Below are 23679 nucleotides of genomic sequence, written 5' to 3' on the forward strand. Positions count from 1 at the left end.
GTCGTTTATGTCTAGTGTCAATGAATCGTTGGTCGCAATCTTTTCTGTTAGCATTAACAAAGTGGACAAGTAAACAACAACAAGAACAGCAAATAGAAAACTTTCACAATGTGCATAGGTGAAAAAGTGTTGAAACTTGTAAGTGAGTGCAAAGAAGTAGAAAATGCTGACTTACAAAAAAAAAAAATCGCAATTATAATGAAGTGCAAATTTCACGCTTATTTGGAAAAATTTTATGTATATACAGTGAAGGGCATAAGTCTGCGCATATAGCGCTAACTGACAGAGAGTCGAAAATTTTAATTTTTAAGTTTTTTGTGTGACAAATATCACCCATCCTTGGATATCTATGACACCTGTACCTCCGAAAAACGCGGACGATCCACATTGCGATAAGAGAACCACTGAGCGACTCGGACATGCACCTACGGGTTACCACCAATTTTCTCATCATTCCAGTAATCATCGGGCAATCCAACAGTGACCTACCTGTCCGCCATCAGCGCTCTCACCGTTACTGTCGGTACTGAAACCAGTTATCGTCACCAACAAGAGCCACCGGGGCTAAAAACCACCGACACCCACCGCCGTACAGTGGTACCAAAATTGAATTTACTGTTCAAATTTTCCACCGATTTGAAATTTTTTTTGTTATGAAAACTAAGAAATTTGCCGAGCCCGATTTTTGAATTTTTAATTATTTGTATCTATTAAATATTTTAGTGCTAGTTGCAGAGAATGTGGCAATTTGGACGAAAATTGATTCATCGTTCGGCACAAATTTTCAGAAGAAAAAGTTGAAGTGCCGTTTTCTCAATAGGCTTTAAAATTTATCTGCCCCTTAAATACATTTTTTCAGGACAAAGTTTTAAAACCTACTTGGGAAAATGGCCCTAAATTTTATAATAAAAATTTCAAACTTTTTATTTAGAAAATTTAGATTTTACAATAAAGTGTAAGTTTCAAATGCCTGAGTATTCGCGCTGATTTTAATTTTATTTTTGTTTTAATGACGGTCCTAGGCATTTCATATAAAAAACATTTCACACGCTCTTGATTAAGCGGAAAAATAGGCTATAGAACTGCACAATTAAATTTAAAAAAAAATAAATAGTTTGCAATTTTGGTAAAAATTTGTTTATAACATTTAAACTTTTACTTGTGCCATTTTTTTTTGTTTTATGGCAACCCTTTAAATTCCTTTTTTCAAATCGGTTGAAAAATGAAGGCTTTGGACTATTTTGAACGGTCGGTTCCAGTTTGGTACCGTCGTCCGTTTCTCTCCTGTCATCGTTACCCACGCTTATTACTACCCATCGTCTCGGTCACCGCCCATATCGGTCTGAGCTCCAGCCCGCTCATCCGCCAGTACACTCACTCCCCTCTTTCTTTTGGAAAGTTAAGTTGGCGGTATGCTAGTGTAGACATTTACTCGAGTCTGGCTTGACTGAGTAGGTACTATCGCAGCCTCTACCAAATCCATCTCCTAAATGGGAAGCATTAAATTAATTTATGATTTTTTTCTTGGGTGCCCTCTTCATGGCCTCCTTTCGAGTATATTTTTTATGTATGGTCTTCATCCGAGCCCTACAGCCTAAGTACCTGATTTTATATTTCTTTCTTTGAACCGTTGTGGACGCTTTAAATAGCAAATAAAGTTGTGAATACTCTCTGTTGAATCTTGCTAAGCATTCTATAAAATCCCTGTTGAAGTATCTGTTTCGACTTTTTAGCCAAGCCGGTACAGTGGCGGAGAAACGGTTGGGTAATATCGACCAACCAAAACGTTGATTGGATATCTTAACATGTTGCCATGTACGCTCATAACGCAGTTGTGCAGGCATCACACGAATTACCAATCTTAGAGAGGAGAGGTCTACCTATGTACCTATTGTACCTATTATTAGATCGCTCTCCATCGAATTTTTGCTAGATATGTCTAGTTGTGTTTTAGGTAGATTCCGCGTCCCAACTGCTGTTAGCTTCCTTGATCAAAATCGATGTTAGCCTATATTTGCAGGAGGTTAAGGTATGTCCACTTCCTGAACAAAATTTAGCTCCCTTTCTTGCCAGCTCGTTGGTCATGAAATTGCTACGGATGTCCCCCTGTATTCGATAGCTGCTTTAGACATTGCGTCTTTGGATTTTAAAGTTTCAATTGCAGTCTGGTTGTGTTAGAGTATACAGATCGTAATCGGTCGCTCTGTAGGAGTGGCGTATTGCACTATTGAGCTTTATTTTACCTGAAAAACGCTACAGTGGTCAGGTAGACGAATACCGAGGAGAAGTGAGAGTTCATTGAATATAGTCCACTGGCGTATTTCCAATAGTTTCTTTCTTTGGGAAACGTTCTGTACAGACGGATTAGAGGTACATTTACAGATGTTTTGGGTTGGTCTTTGGGGCCTTTGCGTGTCCGCTCAAAGCGGTTAATTCGGATTTTCGGAGGTTGAAGTTTGCTGCACGCTCGAATTTAGACCTTTTGGTTCATATTAGCACTAAATCGATGGTAGGAACGAAAGGTAGTGTCATAGAAGCTAACCGTTACACATTTCCATTATTGTTATATGCATATGTAGGCTTCTTTATTTCCAGGGGTTTATCTACAGGCATCCGGGGTAGTTTTCTTGAAGCGGTCTTCGGTTCAGAAAGAAAAGAGTTCTGGACTGTATTTTAATCACAGAAACAGTCGGGAAAAGTCCAGTACAGATCTTGGTAGTAAATAAACGAAAGTGCACATCGTACCAATATTTCGCATCAATCGTTTCTAGCTTGTAAATTTGCTCGTGTTTGCCGTGATTTTCCTCATTTTCCGTTTCTCAATATAGTTTTTTTTTGCTATTGCCAATTTGACACAGAAGCATGACATACATAGAAGCATGGTTTTGATGAAAGCATGGAGAACTACATATCCATCTACAACTAGGAGGCCCAGCAGATGGAAAATTGACGATGAGCCATATGTGGTAATTAGGCAGACTAGACCGTCACTCAATCAGTCAGCGTGGCAGTCAAATAGGCGGCAAGTTATGTAATTAGCTAACAAATAAGCCGCTTAACGGTAGTCAAGAGTGATGGTAACAATAAATATAGACGAGTAGATGTAATGGCAAATAGATACGCTCATGTATTAAGTATATGAATGTATATTTGTTTGTATGTGTATAATATTGTCTGAGTATATCGATGTAAGCCCAAATTCGCTTTGGTAGCGAAGGTGAAATGGGGATTTTTTTTGGAAAAAGAGGGAAATGAAAGCATGAAAAAAGAAGAGGATATGCCTATTGTATCGTATACATACATATTTACATACCGATCATTAAAGACTGACTACTCCGCCATTTAGCTAATTCAAGCTGATGTCATTTTTATTTCATCATCAATTTTTGACATTTGAACGTTTTTTGTGTTTTTTTTTTTTAACTTTTCCAATCACGCTACAATTGTTTCGGCTTCCACTATTACTTTGGATTTGTTTAAAAGTTCAAAAAAAAAAAAAAATAACGCAACGTACGAGTACAACAATAGCAAAATATCATTGCATATTATCTTTATTAGCATTCGTCTGTTGTCAACATTCATAAAAATAATAGATACCAACAATGAGTCGTCGCTGGCACTCGCCCATTCTTTCAATTGCTAAGCATTTCGCCAGTTTACCGGCTAAATACAAAAGCCTATAATTCACTATGCTTTTGTTTAGCCAGGTGATAGGAGGCTAACACATACGTACACTAGCGTGCATATGAATGACCAGCAGCTAGCCAGCTAAACAAAAGCAAACGCGCTGGCTGTGAAGCTGAAAGAGACTATTAGCCAGGTTGAGTTGGTTAGTAGCCAGGCAGTCAGTCAGTCAGTCGGGCATTGTTGAATAAAAATTTTATATGAACCACTTATTGACAACACGTTTGTTGGGATTTTTACAGAAAATGGATATGAAGAGTAGAGGAAATAGGGGCGGCGTAATCAAAAATTAACAAATAAAAATCATAACTGATTCTATTTTTTTATTTCAAAAGGGGAGTGTGTGCTGGAGATAATGAATTTTTATATCCGGTTGGGGACATTTTGTAGTTATATATGTACATAAATACATATGCATAATTGTGTTTTTATACAATAACACCATATTTTTTTTTGTATTACTATTTGCTGACAATAAACATTTATGCTTTAATACATAAATTGCTTAAAATTTTATTATTGTGATACACTAGCAAAGAAAAAACTACAATATTTTTATGTAAAATAGTCATACTAGTAGAAATATGAGTGTTTCGAAAAACAAACATTGGTGTGTGAGGACAAAAATATATGTACATATAGTAGGTATAGCAAATATGGTTGACTAATATATGTAAATAAGGAAAATGTTGCAAGCTACGATCGATGATAAAAACTTTTGAGGTCATTTCGAAAGGGCGATGAGTTAATATACTTTCGTTTTTTATTTTTTATTTTATAAAAGGTGTGTATATTTTAAGGGGTTTAGCATAAATATTTTTTAGTAGTGTATAGAGTAAAACATGAAATTTAACTGTTCAAAAGACACAAAAGAGAGGCAGAAAGACGTGAGTGCGAAGAGCTTGAACTACTGACAGGAAGAAATGCGGCCCGAAAATTTTAGCAAATAAATGGCTGATTATTGCAGAGGCGAAGATTGAAATCTGGTAACATATTTTTATTCAAAATACTAGACATGATATGTAGGGAACACTTCCCAACGCTTTTGAAATGGCGACAGAGCTGGCGCGCTTGATGAAGGAGACCCTAGTTTAACGCTTAGGAATTATTCTCACGTCTCTCAACTCAACCAAGACGGCATAAAAACCACAAGGCGCCTAGAGCCGACAATATACCGCTTGAGCTTATCTCAACTAGCGCCAAAGAATTGGTAGGGCACAACCACCAGCTGTTAAGCGTAGTATATTATATTTCGCATAATCTACAAGAAGGTAAATCGTCTCATTCCGCACATTATTTATTTATTTATTTCAGTCTTGGAATACAGAATATTCTTACAGACTACTCAGCTAACACTAATTAAGTGCTACTAAAACTTAAAAATTAAGATAAGTTTTAAATACATTAAGTTCACAAGAGCTAAGATTAAATACATCGCTAGTGGTATAGCGCAGAGAAAAATGTTCGCAGATGAGTAACCAAGGCAGGGCCTGATTGTGAGAAATCAATATCCAAAGCGTTGAAGACTAGGTTAAGTTCAGCACACGTTCTAGAGATCGGAGCGTTGGCACCATAACTGCTTCTAGAGAAACCTATTTTAAAGAAATCCCAATGGCGGAGGATTCTAGAGGGAATATTAAATGCAATCTTTTCTAGAAGAGAAGGGCAGTCAATTGAGCCAGTTATGATGTTAACGACAAACGTGCACGCTAAAATGGATCTTCTGTTATCCAGTGTTGTAAGGTTGATTAGTTGGCAGCGAGAATAGTATGAAGGAAGTGGTAAAGAAAAATTTAATGAACGGAGAGCAAATTTTATGAAAACTTTTTGAACACGTTCTAATCGGTTAGCTAGAATTTTAGTGTAAGGCCTCCAAATAAACGTTGCATACTCCAGTCTTGACCTGACTAGTGCACAAAACAGAGTTTTAAGAGTGTAAGGGTTCGAAAACGCCTGACAGTTTCGGCGGATAAAAGCTAGCATCGAGTATGAGCGCGAGAGGATGTAATCGACATGACTATTGAATGCGAGTTTGGAGTCAAAGACAACACCAAGGTCCTTCATTTGGGTCACCGATTGCAAAACAGAGCCAGAGATAGAATATGATGTATGCAAAGTATTGAGATGTCTACTGTAAGATACATGAAAGCATTTGCCGATATTTAGCGTCAACTGGTTTTTGCAGCACCATTCATGAACTCTGTTCAGGTCCGATTGCAGGTTGGCTGAGTCATAAAGGTTTTTGATAGTTGCAAATATTTTAAGGTCATCAGCATAAAGTAGGTAATTATCGCGAGGTAAGCTTGCTTAACAATACATATAGATAAGGTCCTATGGACGATAGTGTCTGGAAGACTGAGGACTTTTGTGAGCCAAATATCAGAGCGTCAAATACTGGACGGGTCCCTATAAAAAAAAAATCACACTTAACACCTTTTCGTCGATTAAGCCGCTTTAGATAGTATAAAGAGAAGCTGCCCATCTGTATCACGGCAGCATCATATATTGGGTCAATCTATGTCAAATCGATCAATGGTTGGTATCGACTATTTGTGATTTGTATGAAGTTTGGTCAGAATTTTTCATTTCAATTCAATAAAAAAATTATAGAATTTTGAATTAAAAAAAAAAACAAAAATCAAGAACATACACATTTAGGCAAATTTTTTTAGAAAACCTCCAAATATTTTTTAAATATGAATTTTTGAACTTTGGTAACTTTTTTTGGAAACTCAAATATATAATACAAATTTATACACAATTTTCATTTATTTTAAATAAACGTAAAACAATTTTTTTTCCAAAGTCAAAAGTTCATACCTTTAAAAATACACCTTGAAAATTGCAGGATCTTTTGAGATCAGTTAGAAGTATTGCTTAAAAAAATTAAAAAAAAAATGAATATAAGTTTTTTGCTTTACAATTTTTTAAATCTCAAAACAATGAAATTTTTTAATTTTTTTATTATATAATTCTTTATGTTGCCCAAATATAACCTCTAAAACGAAACCAGAACCTTTTATGTAACTATAATAGTTTTTGAGATACATACTCAAAAAATAAAATTGCAAAATACTGGAAATTGTGAAATATTCAATTTTCGAATATTTTTTTTGCTCCTTAGCAGAACTTTGTTATATGATAAAAGAAAATTTCTGACCAAAATTCATCCAAATCAAAAATAGATTTGCTTGCACTCAAAAAAAAAACAGTTATGTAAATATATATAACTTTCAACACATCATTTGGTTACTATGACCAAATAATGCAAATGTAAACAAATTACACATGTGTATGATTTTCCAATGATACTACAAGGATTTTGAAATCGAAACACATTTAATTCAGTAATGCTCGCTGCTTATCTCCCCTGGAATACTTTTTTTCATCCGCATAGATATTAGCAGCCAAAGTTACTTTTTCAAAATTTCTGACCCTTTGAACCCATTGGCGCGTACAGAAAGGCCTTATTTTAATATTTTGTGGTCAATTATTATTTGCTTAGTCCTAAGACAACTTAATATCCCTTATTACAATGCGATCAAATGGCCTTAATTTTTTCCAATACAAAATCGACCCAACCCAATGTGCCTAAGTATGTTTACGTATAATTGAAATTCGTTACTGTGACAGCTGTGCAGTATTCGTAAATGTGAAAATCTCGCCATTTACAGATATACTTTTAAAAATAAATCAGACAAAACTTTTACTAGGTATTTCATAAATAGACTAAGAGAGCGTATAAGAGAGAGTAAACTCGAAAGAATGATCTCATAAAAACAAAAAAATACGAAAAGAGCTGGAAATATGCCAATTTTTATGGCACTTTTTTGTGTTTTGTATTTTCTTCGTACATACGAGTATGTAGTTAGTATGGAGTGTAGACTTCTGAGATAAAAGCAAAAATATAAAACAAAGAATTACAAAGTAAAACAAGAAATAAATATGGAGAAATAAAAAAATATAATAAATTACTACGAAATGAAATAAAAGAAAATAGGATTAAATAAAATGAAAAGCACACAATAAAATACGATACAATACAAAAAATTAAACAAGGCTGATTCTATTTCAATTCATGCAGGGTGAATGGGTTCGAAATTCGAAATCAAGTTTAATACGACTTTTCATGTTTTTTAGGACAAATAAATATACACGTATTTCTTTGTTTTGCAAAAAAAACTTCGCTGAGTTACGAGTTTCGGAAAATTTTAAGGCAAGGTGTGGTTTTAGAGAAAAACGGCTGGCAGTTTTTTTTTGAATCTTTCTTGTTGTTTTTTTTTTAAATCAATATTTTTCAATTTAATTTGATTGTAGAAGTGTTTTCGATGCTCTATATTTGCATACTTGAAAATTTGAAAAGCTTTGAAAATTAACAAAATGGCGGCGGTTTTTGGAAAAATCAAAGAACTTAATTTTCTCAGAAACAAAATTTTTAATTTTCTTGAGAAAGAGAGAACATTTTTTAATAGGTCTAATAGGCCGCTAAAACGGCTTGAAAGTTATAAGAATTTTTTTTCTGAAAATAAAAAGACTCAGTATTTTGGGTAATGTAGCGCCATATATAATGCATATACATATACATTCTGTGTTTTGATCTCAGTAGTATTTTTCATGATCTTTCTTCACGATTTAAAAAAATTTAAAAACTTTGAAAACTTCGAAAACTAAAAAAAATCCATAAATTTTTTGAACAAAAAAGAAACTCGATTTTCTCAAAATCATAAGTTTTCTTATCTTTAAATTTTATTTAAAGTAAACACGTGTTTTGACTCCTGTTCGCTTAAGCTTACGATTACGATTCTTATTATTTTTACTAAGTAATCACAAAAAAAGAAATAATGGTTTTGCGAAAATCGAGCATTTTTGGCATTTTGTTAATTTTCATAGTTTTTAAATTTTGGACCTTGGACCTTATCAGCCTTAGGACTGGCAGGTCCACCAAAGACCAGGTATTCACCATACCCAAAATCTTGGAAAAAACTCCGCCAGAATAGGATCGACACAAACCACACATTTGTCGATTTCAAAACCGCTTTCGACAACAATAACAGTAGTTGCCTTTATGCCGCGATGTCTGAATTTGGTATCACCGAGAAACTAATATGAGTATGTGAAATGAAGTAGAGCAATAGCGGCGACTCCGTCAGAATTGGGAAGGACCCCTCCGAGCCGTTTGATACCAAACAAGGTTTTAGACAGGGCGACTCTCTTTCGTGTGATTTCTTTAATCTAATGTTGGAGTAGAGCCGGAGAAAAGAATCGCTCAGGAATAATTTTCTACAAGAGAGTACAATTGCTGGCGTATGCCGACGACATCGACATAAACGTCTGTTTTGCCTTCTCGAATTTAGATAGAGAAGCAAAACGCGTGGGTTTGGTGGTCTACGAGGACAAAACGAAGTATCTCCTGTCATCAGACACTCGGCACTCACATCGCTGTTAACAATTAAAAAAATGTCAGCGTTGAAATCCAACGGAGAATTACTCTTGCCAACAAGTGCTACTTTGGACTGAGTAGGCCAAGAAGAGAAGAACAGTTTTATTCTCTGAATTAAATTTTAAGATAATATTGGTTTTATTTTTACAAGCTTTTATTTAACTTGTTTATTTATGTTCCACTGTAAAAGTCGAACTAAAAACTTTAAAGATGTATGTGTAAATATCATTTTTCTTCGGAGTTGACGTTTTTCTATCAAACGAGCGACATGTACTTAGTTATAATCATGAGCCGATAATCACTTCTGGGATTGTTTAAAAATAACATTATCTATTTAAATTTTTTTCAAATATACTATGTGTGTACTTACAGCATCTTCTCGTCGTTCGTCACCGGCTGCGTCTTATAACGATCGCGGTACATGTCTCGTCTGATGGCGCTCGGCTTGAGCAATCGCGGAGTCATACCCGCCTGCAGAGGTGATTCCCAACTAGAGCTCGCATCCGCCGGTATAGCGGGTGAAACACCATTGCTGTTTAGGAACTTTTCCATATTTTTAATACGCTCGGCGACCGAAATGTTGCCACCAGTTGTAATTGGCGATGATACAAAGTCCACCGGCGCAGCTTGTGAAGTGGCAATAGCGTTCAACGCCGCTGCCAAGTCCACCACAGGTGGTTCCTGTCGTTCCAAAGAACGTGTGCGACGTTTCAGTAAGCTTGGCGGCGATTCGCTTGCATTTTCAACACCGCTCGCTTGCTGTTCCAGCTCTTCACCGCCCAATGAACGTCGTTTTGATGGTGAGTCAGTCTTGAGTATTGGACGTACTGTCGGTGGTGGTGGCTCGCTATAATGACGGCCATCTTCACTCAACGAACCGCCCAAATCGAATTCCTCGCGGCTACTCTTTCGCGATGTCTTCAAAATGGGACGTATTTCATATTCGTCCGAATCACCGGAGGACTTCTTCTTCAATATTGGCTTAGGTGGACGCATAGCATCATCGCTGGATGCGCTTTCGAGCTTGAGTATTGGGCGGATTTCATATTCCTCATTGCTGGGCGTATAGCCGCTCTCTTCGTGTTCACCGCCGGCGGCCAATTGGTTATCGGCTGTTTCACGATACAGCTCAGCGGCCGCCATTTGTACAGCTTGTGAGATCGAGACGTGTTTGGGGGCATGGCTACCCCCATCGGAAGGTGTCGAGGTAGAATCTTTCTTCTTCAATATGCCATGCGGATGTGGTTCAGTGGCCGAGGGACAGCCATCGCTTTTGCTGCTCTCATAGCTGCTCTGCTTAAGTATGCCATGTTGTTGTTGTTGCTGCTGCTGCTGCTGCTGTATGCCCGCAGTCTCCTCCAGCGAATTGCGACGCGCCGACTTAATAAGTATGCTGCGCTCGTCCGGCGAATGAGAGCGTGAATAGCAGCGCGACTCATCAAGGCTGGAACGCTTCTTCAGTATGCCTGCGCGTTTCTGCTTTGTGGCCGGTGTGTCGACAACATTCGCCGAGAATGTGACAGGCGAAGCATTACTCGATGCAGAGCTGGACTCACCCGCAATGTGGTCTTTCTTCTTCAATATCGAGACAATGTGATTATGCGACGTTGTGGAAGGCGACGTCGAATGCATGCCGGTGGTACTCGTTGGCGCCGACATATAGCACGGATCGTCTGTGCTTCTACGACGCAGTATTGGGGAGAGCTTTGGCGGTTCGTGACCTGCATCCCGTTCCATGCTGCGCGCCTTCAACATGCGCTGGCGCAATATGCCACTAGCCGTTGAGGTGTTGGACATTGACTTCGACACATGATCGCTAGTCTCCGGATCGTAGTAGATGCGTTCCTCCTGCACGAATGTGGCATGTTTAGCTGGTGCTGTACCGGCTTCTTTTTCATCGGCTGCCACCTCCAATTCGGTGAACGATGGTGCGGGTGGTGGCGTTGGTGAGACTTTTACGCAACTCCCCATGCCGTAACGCTCAGGCATAGCTAATTCTACGACGCACTCATTGTGTTCTGCCGCTTTGCCGACTTCGCACTCGTAATCGGCGTTCAGCACAGCTTTCTCGGCCAATTCCTTTGCAATACCCGTGGCCATCGTGGCCATTTCGACATTGGCCTGCTCAGCAATCTTCTTTATTTCGGCCAAGTCACTCTTCGTGCGCTCATTCATCTTGCGGTTAACATCGTTCGAACGCAATTTACGCAACTCTCCGAGGTGTAGTGTATCGCTGCGGCGGGCCAGCCGCATGCTGCTCGGCTTTTCTTTCTTTTCTGTCTCACGCGAATTGAGGTCATATTTTGAACTTGCCGTTTCAGAACGCGCACGATTGCTTACGCTCGGATTACCTAGATCCCAACCGCGACGCGCCATTTCCATGTGATAAGCGAGTTCAGTTTGTGATGACTTGCCGGAGGCGGAAGGAGATGTGGCAGCACTCTTGTCAGTAGCATTTTCCAATTTATTCTGATGTGGCAATAACATCTCGCGCAAAACCAAGTCATCTGCTGGTACAAGTTGCCGAACCAAGCCAAGTTCACGACGTCGACGCCGACGTGCCGCCAAGGAGTCATCTGAAAGGTAAAGGAGAAGGTCTTAGATGTGGAAAGTGATGGGAAACAAGGTGCCGAAGTTGGTCGGATGGCATTGCTGCAGCTGATTAATAATTACAATAAGCAATTAATTTGAAATACTATTTTATTTTATTTTTTTATTTTGATGTGAAACATCTTTGCCTTCAGGTGGCTAAACATGGTAAATGTAATGGTTACGGTAATGATAAGGTAGTAATAAAGGTAAGCGTAATGCTTGTGGTAATTGTAACAGTATTGGTAATGGTAATTGTACGGGTACTGGCAATTGTTACGGTAATGTTGTTGAAAATTGTAACGCCATTGGTAATGGGAATCCTAATGGTAATTGTAGTGGTACTGATAATGGTTGTGGTAATTGTAATAATATTCGTCGTGGTGATTGTGGTAGTACTGGTGATTGTTATAGTGTTGTTGGTGGAAATTGTAACGGCATTGGTACTGGTCAGCGTAATGGTAATTTTAGTGGTACTGGGTATGGTTGTGGTAATTGTAAAAGTATTGATAAAGGTAATTGTTATGGTAATGTTGGTAGTAATTGTAACGACGTTGGTAATGGTTAACGTAATGGTATTGGAATGATACTGGTAATGATTCTGGTAATTGTAACCGTATTGGTAATTGTAACTGTACTGCTACTGGTAATTGTTATGGTAATATTGGTGTTATTCTCACGGCATTGGTAATGATAAATGTAATGGTAATGGTAGTGATTCTGACAGCTTTTAAAGGCAGTATGCCTCACATCACATAAAATTGTGCTTTTTTATGAAAACGATTTTATATTTATTTTTCACAATCACTTAGGCGACAGCAATTCTAACCGAAAGTATTTACGTATGTATGCATATAAACACTGTTCCGTGTTAAATGATAAGTGTCGGTGGGTTTGGGTTAGCGTAGTTATAAGAAAAAGCACCAGAAAGAACCGCAATTCAAATCACTGGACAGACTGCTCCATCAAATATAGAACACACAAAACAAAAAAAAACACAGCATTCAGTAGGTATGCAAAAACTCACATGCAAACGTATCGTATAGCACAACATACTTAACACAAGTGACACTGGTTAGTACGCAGAAGCGATTGCAGGACTGACACAGGATAAAGGAACGCAAATGCAAATGTTTCAAATATTTCTCGGCACGATGTATTTGCAACATTGTACCACGTATTTTTGTGTGCCGTTTTTCGCACGCGCAAAAAGAATGAATAGTTAATGGAGAATTTTCCGCAGCGTTGAGGTAAATTGTGATGCGTACTGAAGCGTATTGACACAAATTCTGCGATTACCACAAAGCTACATTGTACGAGTACATACATATATCTAAAATGTTGCACGCGTAACAGAAATATGTACGTAAATACACACATACACAGACGAACATTACGTAATTACGTATGTATGTAAGGCTGTTTATAAATGGGTTTTGAATGAATTTATTCATAGGAAAATTGTCGAGCTTTTTATGGTAATTTGGCGAGTCATATTTTGCCGGTGACAGGAAGAGTTGGGGGTGGTGGTGGTGGTGATGGTGGAGGAGAAGGGTATCAAATGGCATTGGCCTAATGTGGAATGTGCGAGTTGTATGTACATATGCAAGTATGTAAAAATATGTGCACTCATTGAACCACGACCACCCAGACCAATGCAACAGCGGCTGACTGTGCTGAGCCCGAGAATTTTTTTAATAACCACCGGTAGCCATAAGCCAATAGCTAACGTAATTATTTTACACGCACGCAAGCTATTATGGCGCTGATTATTTTCTAATGTATTTGTCATAGAAAGTTTTTCGTACAGCCAATTTAAAGAGTTCATAGTAGCTAGAACGACATTTAGCGGCCGCTGATTGCAAAGGCTTTGAAAAAAATTTGAAAGGTCATCTGCTTCTATGGAATGAGAATGAAGTGGCATTTCATAAGCTTTTAAGTTTGGTTCTGATTTTTTCCCTGGATTCTACTGGTTGATCTCTCGTTGAACTTGGTTAGGAATACTGAGTATATAAAGTATATTCACAGAGTTTTGCCGACCTCGAAGGTGAAAGAACCTAAAGGCGCTAATTACATTACCCTTACCAAAGCTTTTTCTACTATGTAGGGATGCTATCGCAAATACCAATTTTGGAAGCTGAGTTGTTCACTTATGAGAAACATTTACGGAAAAGAAATACCACGATAACGTAAGTATAGGAGGGGAATGAGAAAGGGGTTAAGAAGTTTACTTACTTTTGTAGACAAAAGGGAGGCAGGGATTAAAATTTACTAAAACTTTGCTTACGTAGTACCTGAATGGCCCCAAATAAGTGCGTACATTAAAGTGTATCACTCTAGATCCAAAAAAATTTTACTATTTTTCCATCGCAAATATAAATTAGTTATATTTTAAGACTTTCGCCAAAATATTTCGAAAGATATAAAGATTTATTTGACCGATTTGAAAAGACTTCCAAAAATCTTTTTTTTTAATAAATTAGTTTTTGAAAATATTTTTTCAACGAAATAACCTCGGATAGAAGACTTTAATCTTAAAAGGTCAGCATAAAAATTGTATGAACGGAATCAATATAATGAGATTTTTGCAGGCATTTTCAAATCGGTCTAGCTTAGGTAAATCATAACATATTTCTTAAGTATTTTAACGAAATTCTTAATTTATAATATATTTTGTAATTCCGATGAAAAAACCGAAACTTTTTTTTGGTTGTGCACCCTAATGCGCATACATCTTATTTCTTTATTTACCTATAATAGAAACTTCATTTGACCAAATCAATTTTGGAAGTCATTAAAACTATAAAGAAACAATTTTTAAATATCGATGGTCCTCTGCAATAACGGCACATCTCAAAATTCCATGTTTTTGAGTTATGTAGCGGATTAGGTTTATAAATAGCCATATTTTTCTGTGGAAAATCGACATAGGCTTAATTGTTACCAATCCGGCAGAAGGGAAGTAGCCAACCCTTACTACTGAACAGTGGCACATGGCTCACATTTATCGTGAATATTGACATGCTTTTATGTGAAATAACGACACTGTTCGTTTTGCGTCGTTGTTCAGCAATACAAATGGAATTTTTTTGGTTTAACTACTTACGAGTTGTTGCTTATTTCATATTTTTATACTTCAACACTTACTAAAAAAAAGTTATAATTTGAAGGCATACAAATTTCCCATACAGAATGACATATTATTGCTAAATTACGAAACACAAAATCTTTAATTGGCTCTACTTAAATAAAAGAAATTCTGAGTTGTGTCGTTATTGCAGAGGACCATCGATACGATTAGCTCCTAATCGTGAAGGCCCAAGACACCTTCAGTTTCCATAATAAAATCAAGTTTGTTTTTCTTCATAAAAATGAAAACATGTTGGGGAAAATAACCTGGTCTGAAAAAACAGAATACAGATTCGTAATCAATTAAGTCCACGTGTTTCGGCGTTTTATTTGTGTTATTTCACAACTGAGATTTTTCCTACATTGTAATGGAATTGAGATGGAAGGAAATGAGAAATGGTTTAGATGTTATATAAAAAGTAGGAGTAGAAATGTTTAATCCAAGTTTTAAAACGTCAGTAACGGACGGTCGGTCGTATTGAATACTATCTTTCGCCGAAAATTATGTAAGAATAAAAATATTTTGCTAGAGCGATACTTTTTTTTAAGTAAACAAGTAATTTTTAAGCATACAACTAACCAACTTCAATGGTCGTATAGAAATTTAAAAGTGCCTTTAGTTTATTCATGATCGAAATGATCGGAACTAAACCAAATTAGTATGGGACCACCATTCCCGATAAATAAAAAGAATTATCCAAAACTGTTTTATGCTTTTTTTGTTTGTTAATGCTCCCGACCGGGTAGGGATTTCTGTCTTCCCTTCTGAAATTTAACAAGGATACATATTACGTATCAGTATCAACTTCTAAAAACGTTGATGAAAAATTTAACTATTTTTGAAAACGAAATAGTCATGATTTCACCAGAATTGAATAATTTGTCCGAAGGATTACAAAAATGATGTATTGTGCAACGAGTTTCTGTCATCTCTTGTCAAATTAGGTTTAGAGAAGTTCATATTCCTATCCTGTCGAAAACTCGGAAACACCAACAGACAAAACGAAAAGACAAAAAAATCATTTTTTTTACATCTTGTATGGGTTCTCGAATAAACTCCAGAATAAAAAAATGATTCTCAATCATCTAGTGGCGACAACAAAGTTACGCTACATGCAGCTTTTAGACCAAATTTTCAATTGAAAATCTGTAAAAAAAAATATTCAACTAACTTTAGAGTCGACTTTATTTCGACTATGAATATGCCTCGTTGTTTTTATTTGAGGACGTAGGAGTATTTTTTGTATTAAAAAGTAGAAGAATGTGCATCAAGCATTCGAAAGAAATCTTGTGCTCGGTTCGTTTTTGAGAAATACAATTTCCAACGAATCCTATTTAAAACTCGAGTTTTTGTTTTTTGGTTTTCAGTATACGACTAAAGGTGGATTCGGCGTTCTAGGTCAGAACTTTTCTTCCATTTGGTTATTGTTGTGCTTCTCTCTCTGGGAGAGCAGATGAGAAAAGTATGAACGCTTTTCAGTTGTTAACTCAACTTCAACTATAGTTCAGAAGCAACGCAGTATTGAGTGGAGTGTCGAATGAGTATAAAATTTTCGTCAACGCTGTGTCAATACATACTTAAGAATAGTTTATTTTTCCTTAATTTTGCGGTTAGCAGCAGATATTTCAGATTGATTACTATAAGAAAAGATGCAAATGATAAAGTTCCATTTCATCTAAGTAAGTTTTTTAAATACAAATCGTTTGCACGATACTCGATAACTCACCACTATCGACGGTGGCCTCATCATTGAGTGAGCGATTCAAATTCGATTTACGTTTCGATGATTTATCGCGATCCTCCATGGGGCTGCCAGGCTGCAAAGGATGTGTAAAAGAAAATAATTTTCAATAAATTTTAAACAAAAACAATTTCATTAATAAATGTATTACTCACAGTTGCACTCATCACCGGACTCAATTCTAGCTTGCTGGGTGAATTTTCACAACTATCGGGTTTCAAATCATTGGCCGACTTCGTTTTGCCAGATTTCATGGTGGATGTGCGTGGACGTGTCAGAGTTTTTCCGGCCTTTAATATCAAATGCGAATCAGTATCCTCGGCGGTAGACAGGCGACCAGCTGTGCGGGTAAATTTGGCAGTACACTCAGTTGATGGGGATGGTGTGGCGGTAGAACGTGGTTTCTTCAGTTTCGAAACTGCAGCTTTCTTTGGACTGCCAATGGCATTGATGTCACCATTGTAGTGCAATTCGCTGAGGTTTTGCTTGACCGATACCGAAACGGAGGGTACAAGCTTCTTGGTGGTAGTCGACGTTGGGTAGTCAATGGATGATGATGTAGATGTCGTTGTTTGCAAACTTTCAATTGTTGTAGGTGATGCTGTTGCTTCCAGCTTGCCAATTGTCGTAGGTGAAGTGTCCTGATTTAGTTTCGTATCCGATTCGGAACCGGCCGTTGGGCCACGTGGATGATCAGAGGATGAACTGGTAGAGAGACGTGGCGACTGATGTTTCGGCGATACAGCTATACGTGGTGAGCTGGGAGAGCCATAGCATGGGGAGCGTGGTCTCTGAGCTATCTCGTCTTCATACTTTTTCTTATCTGCTTGTAAGAGAGAGAGAGAGAGAGAAAGGAATGGAAGAGGATGGCGAAATGGTTGGTTAGTAGTGTCAAGTTAGTCTCCAACATGATTAAGTTTACTTCATACAAGGGAAGAGATAGTGTACAATAGGATAAGGAAAATATACATACATACGAAGGAGGCAAAAGAGTTGAGTTAAGGCGAAAGAATTTAGGTTCGGTTGGGAAACATTTGGGGTCTTAATATTAATTTAAAATTTTAGTCGATTTTGGGGTTAGCAACACGCATACACTGGGGGTTCCACGTAAGCCAGTTAAGTTATTAGCTCTGCTCAACTACACTAACCTCAAGAATTAAACCAGGAGTATTTTACTGCAATGTGTTATAATTTATAAAGCAACGGAAAATATTTTTAAAAGCCGTACCATATAAATTCTGCCTTAAAATAATGTTTTTGATTGATTTTTTTTAGAAAAATTATTAAACAATGTTTTTGAGAATTTTTTAAGCACTTACATTTCTCATCAAGAATGGGTCTTATTGACCCGTTAATGAAAGTCTTTCAGTAAGACTCAAAATCGGCTGTTAGAGGACTACAACTCAATGCCAAAACAAACATCTTGGCTCCTTCATTCTTAGCTGAGAGGATCTATTTGGTCCTTTTTTTGTAAGTAGTCTAAATAAACTTTATTATCATTTTAATCCTTCCAATTTTGTACATGTATTGATCTTTTTGAATTCTCAATGAAGAATCTTCTGATCTGAACGAGCCTTTTTGACTGGTCTATAAACTAATTTATAAAAAAACAAAAAAAAATGTTTTTGAAAATTATTATAATTTTACAAGTTTAGCTATAAAATATATTTGTTTCGAAGATAATTTTGACCTTTTAAATTTTTTAATGACTTCATTGAAACAAATGACCGTTGCAGGGTAAAACTTTACCAAAAACTTTTTGTGGAACAATTTAACTCGTTATTTCTTAGCCAAAAGGATATTTTTGGCCATTTTTTTTTCTAACAGGCAAACTTTTAGCAGCTTTTAGGCATTTGATTTTGATTGTATTGAATTGTTTTTTTTTATGAACTTAATAAAGGACATATAACCTTTTTCGAAAAAAATTCCAGAAATTTCTCAAAATAAAAGGGATACGACTATTTCTGATTTGGATGAATCTTGGTAAGAACATTCCTTTCCTTTTTCATAAAACAAGGTTCTATCAAAGTAAAGAAATATTTTTTTTCGAAAGTTATGCAAAATTCTAAGTCTCACAATTTCCGGGATTTCGCCAGTTTATTTTATGAAGATGTCGGAAACTACTATAGCTACAGAAATGGTCAATATAAATATTTAAAAAATTTGAAAAATGAAAAAATATAAAATATTGAAATTAAAAAAGGCTAGAAAAAACTTATAAAAAATTTTGACTCGAGTTTTTTATACAATTCCTCACTGATTGTAAAGGTCCTGAAATTTTTTTGCAAACTCTAAGTAAAGTTGTGTTTAACAAATTTTATTAAATTTAAATTTATTTTTATTTTGGGGTCAGTTTCACGAAAGCAATTTAAGTGGAAAATGATTTTAATGATTTTGAATTTAATATGGAAACTTACTGAAAAATATAATGTTTCATTTTAACTGCTTTCGTCAGCCTCCAGTTAGAATTTGCAAAAAAATGTTTCAAAGCCCAAAAATTCAAATTTATTTTAAAAACATTAAAAATTTCAGGATCTTTTAAGAGCACTTAGCGGTACTGTATGTATAAAAAATTTAGCCAAATATTTATATAAGTTTTTGCTTTCACAAATTTTTAAATTTCAAAATCCTGTATTTTGGTTATTTTTCGACTTTTTTACATATTTTATATTAGCCACAAGTATCACCGTCTTCAGGACGAGCCCAGAACAATTTTTGCAACATTGAATATTTTTTTAAATTTTGTTATATGATAAAAGAAATGTTCTGACAAAAATTCATCCAAATCAAAACTGTTCTACTACAATTATTGGTCAATTTGACAGGGATTGACCCATGGTTAAAATGATATAGAATATTTAAGATCTAGATTTCTAACTGAATGGTTGTTCTCATACCAAATGAAAGGGTTTATAAAAGAAAAACTGCAAGAAACCTTAATATTTTCAGAAATTTTAGTAGGCAAAGGGTTTCTAACAAAAAAAGGTCCACAGGATTTTGGAAGAACATTTTTTTTCAGAGATTAACCAGTCAGAGCACAAAGTTAAGATAAATATGAGCAGAAACTTTGTTTTAATAAAAATAGTTCTTTATCAAAATTGCGCACAGTGTTAGCAGATGTCCTTTACTTGTAGTATAATATTTTTAATTTTTTTCCGCCAAATAAGTTAATCACTTGTGTTAAAATTTATAAATACATTGGTTAGGCGCCTAAAAGTGCGCTACATTTCACATAAATCATAGGTTAGCGTTAGCAGCAGCTAAATGATTAATACATAAGCCATCGATGAATGCGTCCAATGGATGAATGACTGCTGAGATGAGTGTTTACGTAATGCATTATTCATATTTAAAGCATATTTACAGGCGACATGAGTCAGATGAGTGAGCATGATGAACGTTAATAATGCAATTTCGTCATTACGCCTAAAATTATGCTACCATATAATGTACATATGTATGTATAAGTACACATAAACCGCCTCTTAGCGTCCAATCACTACAGCTACTCGGTGAGTGTGGGAGAGAGAGGAACGAACACTCAAACTGGGGGCACTCACCCAAGGCAGCTGCTCTCAAGCGCGACGCTTTCGTTGGCCGCACATAATGCGGTGGCGAGCATGGCGATAACGGTGAGCGTGCCAGCGAGAATGGTGATGGTGGCGCGCCTAAAAGTGGACTTTGCCGTCGTTGTGGCAATTGTGTGATATATCCTGTGGATTCCTGTCTGCTGCGCGTTTGTGGCGTTGCATTGTGTTGGTGACTTAGCTGATGTGCCGTTGTTGCTGTTGCCATAGTCGACGGTATAGGTATGATTTGTAGCAGTGATAATGGCTTCTTTTTCACGCAAACAGTTGCGTGTGTGTTAGGGCCACCGCCAGCAAGCATAGCGGCTTTTTGCTTAAGCAGAAATGTTTCAGTTGGCATGGCATAACTGTTGTTACTGTTATTATGGCTATTGTTGTTGTTATTAGTGCTGGCGGGACTGCTGCTACTACGATTGTGGCTTTTATTATTGTTGGGTTGGTGCAGCCGGTGCTGTTGTAGTTGTTGGCTACTATGTTGATTTAATGGCGTTGGCGATTTATTTGAAATTATGGCATTTGCAGTTGCTATTATTGTTGTTGCATGTTTTTTGGTGATAGGTCGTGTGATAGTATTAGAGGGGGTTTTATGAGTATGAGCTTCGTATTTGCGTTGGTGCAAGGCGTTTGCAGCTGTGTAAGTTTGTAAGGTCGTGAGGTTGCAGAGCATGGTGTTTCAGTAGAGAAATCCGAGTAGTGGCAGAGCAGAACAAAGAATATGTGGATGTATATAGAATAGTTATAGAGTTGCAGTAAAAGTTTTTACTATAGTATTTACAAAACATTGTTGAAATCAAAAAAGCAATGTCTCCCTAAGAGGAGATCATTCATATATTTAATGGACTATTTCTTCTGCTAAAAAACATGTAAGCTCTATATTTCGAGCCCTAACCGTAAAAATAACGCAGCCGACATATTTTTCGAAAAATGCCCATCGAAAAAAAAAATAAAAAAATAAAAAAATATAGATTTGCTTACGTCACATATTCTTGTGGTTAGGGCTCGATTTCTTGAAATGAAAATTACGAAACAAAATATCGATATGTGACCTGGTCTACGAAAAGAGAGCTTACGTGCGAAAACTAGTTTTCTGTGAAAAAGCTGTTAAAAGTGAAAAGCATCTCATCTTCCATCCGAATCAACCAAAAAGTGAAAATTGATTTTTTGACACCTAAGCCCCCTTTCCGTAGACCAGGTCACATATTTAAAATTAATAAAATTCTGAATTTTAAACTTTAAATATTCCACAGTTGCCCCAAAACACTTCACTTTCACATTGCAATTCTGGCTAAGATCGTTGACGGGCTTTTGTAAGGCCATTGAAAGACAGTAGGCAAGCTATTTAGTACGAAAGTTTGTGTTTATTCTGGCAGGAGTCTTTAAAAAAAAAGCTCCCTTGCCAACTTTCACAGTGAAAAGCTCTTTTGACAGAAAGCACTTGTTGATATCATTTTACTCACGGTGTTTCAACAGTCGCAATGACAGAGTGAGAAAAACACTGGCGAGCGATTCGAGAGATCCGAGGTTTGAGTCCTCGAGTAGTGGATTTATTTTTTATTTTTTATTATTTTTTTAATTAAATTTTCTTTTAATTTTTAGATTTCTTTGTTTTAAAAAGTATAATACATATGCATATATGTTTCTTAAATTTCATTTAACTTATATTTTTCTTATTTTATTTTAATTATTTATTTCTTCTTTTTTATTTAATTTTAAAAAGAAAAAAAGAGTTTACGGGGTGTGCATATCTCAGTGGTTAGCGCTTCTTACTTTGCACATCGATGATGCGGGTTCGATCCCTGCTGAAAGTTTATTACCTAAAACTGGAAAAAGCCTCGAAAATCTCGAAACTATCAAAATTTCTATGAAATATAATATTAAGTTTCGCGTTATTCGAATCTGAGGGAAGCCCCTAAATATCTTGCAATAAAAATAATGAAACATATTTTTGTTTTCGAATTTTTAGTACGTTTTAGTTCTTTGGTGAGTTTTGTTTTGCTCGGTTTGTTTGTTTTGTTTTTATTTGCTTGTTATTGACGTTTGTTTTAATAATTCACAATAAACAATTTTCAGAGTTGTATTCGCGAAGTTGAGGTAAATTCGTCTCAATTTCGCTGAATTTGAGATTCATTTGCAATTTGAAGTGACAAATTGTCGTAATTTCAGCAGAAATTGAGAAAAGTGTCGAAATTGCACAATTTGGGCGTCCTGGAAAAGCGCTTTCAAATAAATGTGAGTTCAGCATACGGAATTTATAAATAATAGAAAAAGTCTTCTTTAAAAACCATAACCCACACATGATATACGAGCACTTATTCTAAGAAAAATCTTCTTATAAAAACCGTCACTTTTCGAATACGACAGATCCAAAGAAATGGTCTTTAGAAGTAACCAGGGACGAAAATTTCAACAGACCTATATCCCTGCGCCTAAGCCCATCTTGGAACCATCAGTTTAGATATACCTAATGGTTTTTTATCAGCAACTTGAACACTTCCTCCTTCTTTTCAGAATGGGCACCGCAGCTGTTTATTTCCTATTGCGACATGCTTGAAGGACTTCGTTCTCCACAGTCCCGAATATCTGAGTCTTACTGCCCATGCTGCCTCATGGATCGACAATGAATTTCTATCTCGTACTAAGTCGATAGAGAAAGAACGCAAAACGATCTAAACGAATTCCTCGGGGCACATGGTCTCGGGACGTAGTGATATTGCTGGAAATAAGAAAGCAGGCGAGTGCGGAGAAAAAGATCTAAGAGAGTATTAGGAGAAGCAGGGCAAAGACTCTTCTCACGAATCAAAGCGATAGGTATGTAATCTATACACTCTCACAATACGGTTGCATCCGGAAAAAAGGCTAAAATCTCTGTCCGGCCACTTTTCGAGAACTTAAACAACAGATATATCCTCCTACTACGATTCAACGGGTTCGGTGGTTTAAAATCAGATAGGGACAGCAGGTGGTGTTATCAAGAGATAACGATAGGTTTCTACCTAAGATGCACGATAAAAAATGTGCAAAATGTTTGTATAAAATTTTAGTTAATTTCTGGTCAGGGAAAACTAACACTTTCTTCTAAGGGTCGTTTTTATAGTGGAGAGTTTTCTCCCTTGGCAATAAATTTTTTTACAAGCTTTTTAAGTCTGTAGTTCTACTGGAATGAATCAAAAAAAATTCCTCAGCATAAGTTTAATGATTTTTGGTGAGCTCTACTGACATTAGGGTGATATGTTAGTGATAAGAAAGGGGATCTAGTGGGGAAGTACTAGAACGAGTTACTTGAGGTCAATGAATTTTGGAAAAAAATTGCCCCCTACATTCGACAAAAAAATAAAAAAATAAAAATAAATCGACATTGGAAAATACTTTAGACTCAGGGGTGTACGGTGAACTTTTTTTCTGGCAGGGTCTAGTGGATATGCTTGCTTACTTATAGAATTTTAGTAGAGCTTCGAAATATAGCTGAATGGCATGTGATTAATTTGTGACTAGTCTAATATAGTGCAAA

At 36.3% G+C, this 23679-nt stretch overlaps 1 protein-coding gene across 1 annotated transcript in view; it reads right to left on the reverse strand.

The window, feature by feature from the left end:
- Positions 1-9356: 9356 nt before the first annotated feature.
- Positions 9357-23679, reverse strand: part of LOC118747165 (pneumococcal serine-rich repeat protein-like) — a 283337-nt gene continuing 269014 nt past the window's right edge. Inside the window, exons 6-9 of the mRNA XM_036481153.1 lie at positions 20145-20801; positions 16740-17407; positions 16570-16660; positions 9357-11700 (exon numbers count right to left, since the gene is read on the reverse strand). Coding sequence (XP_036337046.1) covers positions 9491-11700; positions 16570-16660; positions 16740-17407; positions 20145-20801 — 3626 coding nt within the window. The 3' untranslated portion in view covers positions 9357-9490. The remainder of the gene's footprint in view (positions 11701-16569; positions 16661-16739; positions 17408-20144; positions 20802-23679) is intronic.

This window comes from Rhagoletis pomonella, unplaced genomic scaffold (genome assembly GCF_013731165.1).
Source record: "Rhagoletis pomonella isolate Grant_MI unplaced genomic scaffold, Rhpom_1.0 Rhpom_scaffold_00011, whole genome shotgun sequence".
Taxonomy (NCBI): domain Eukaryota; kingdom Metazoa; phylum Arthropoda; class Insecta; order Diptera; family Tephritidae; genus Rhagoletis; species Rhagoletis pomonella.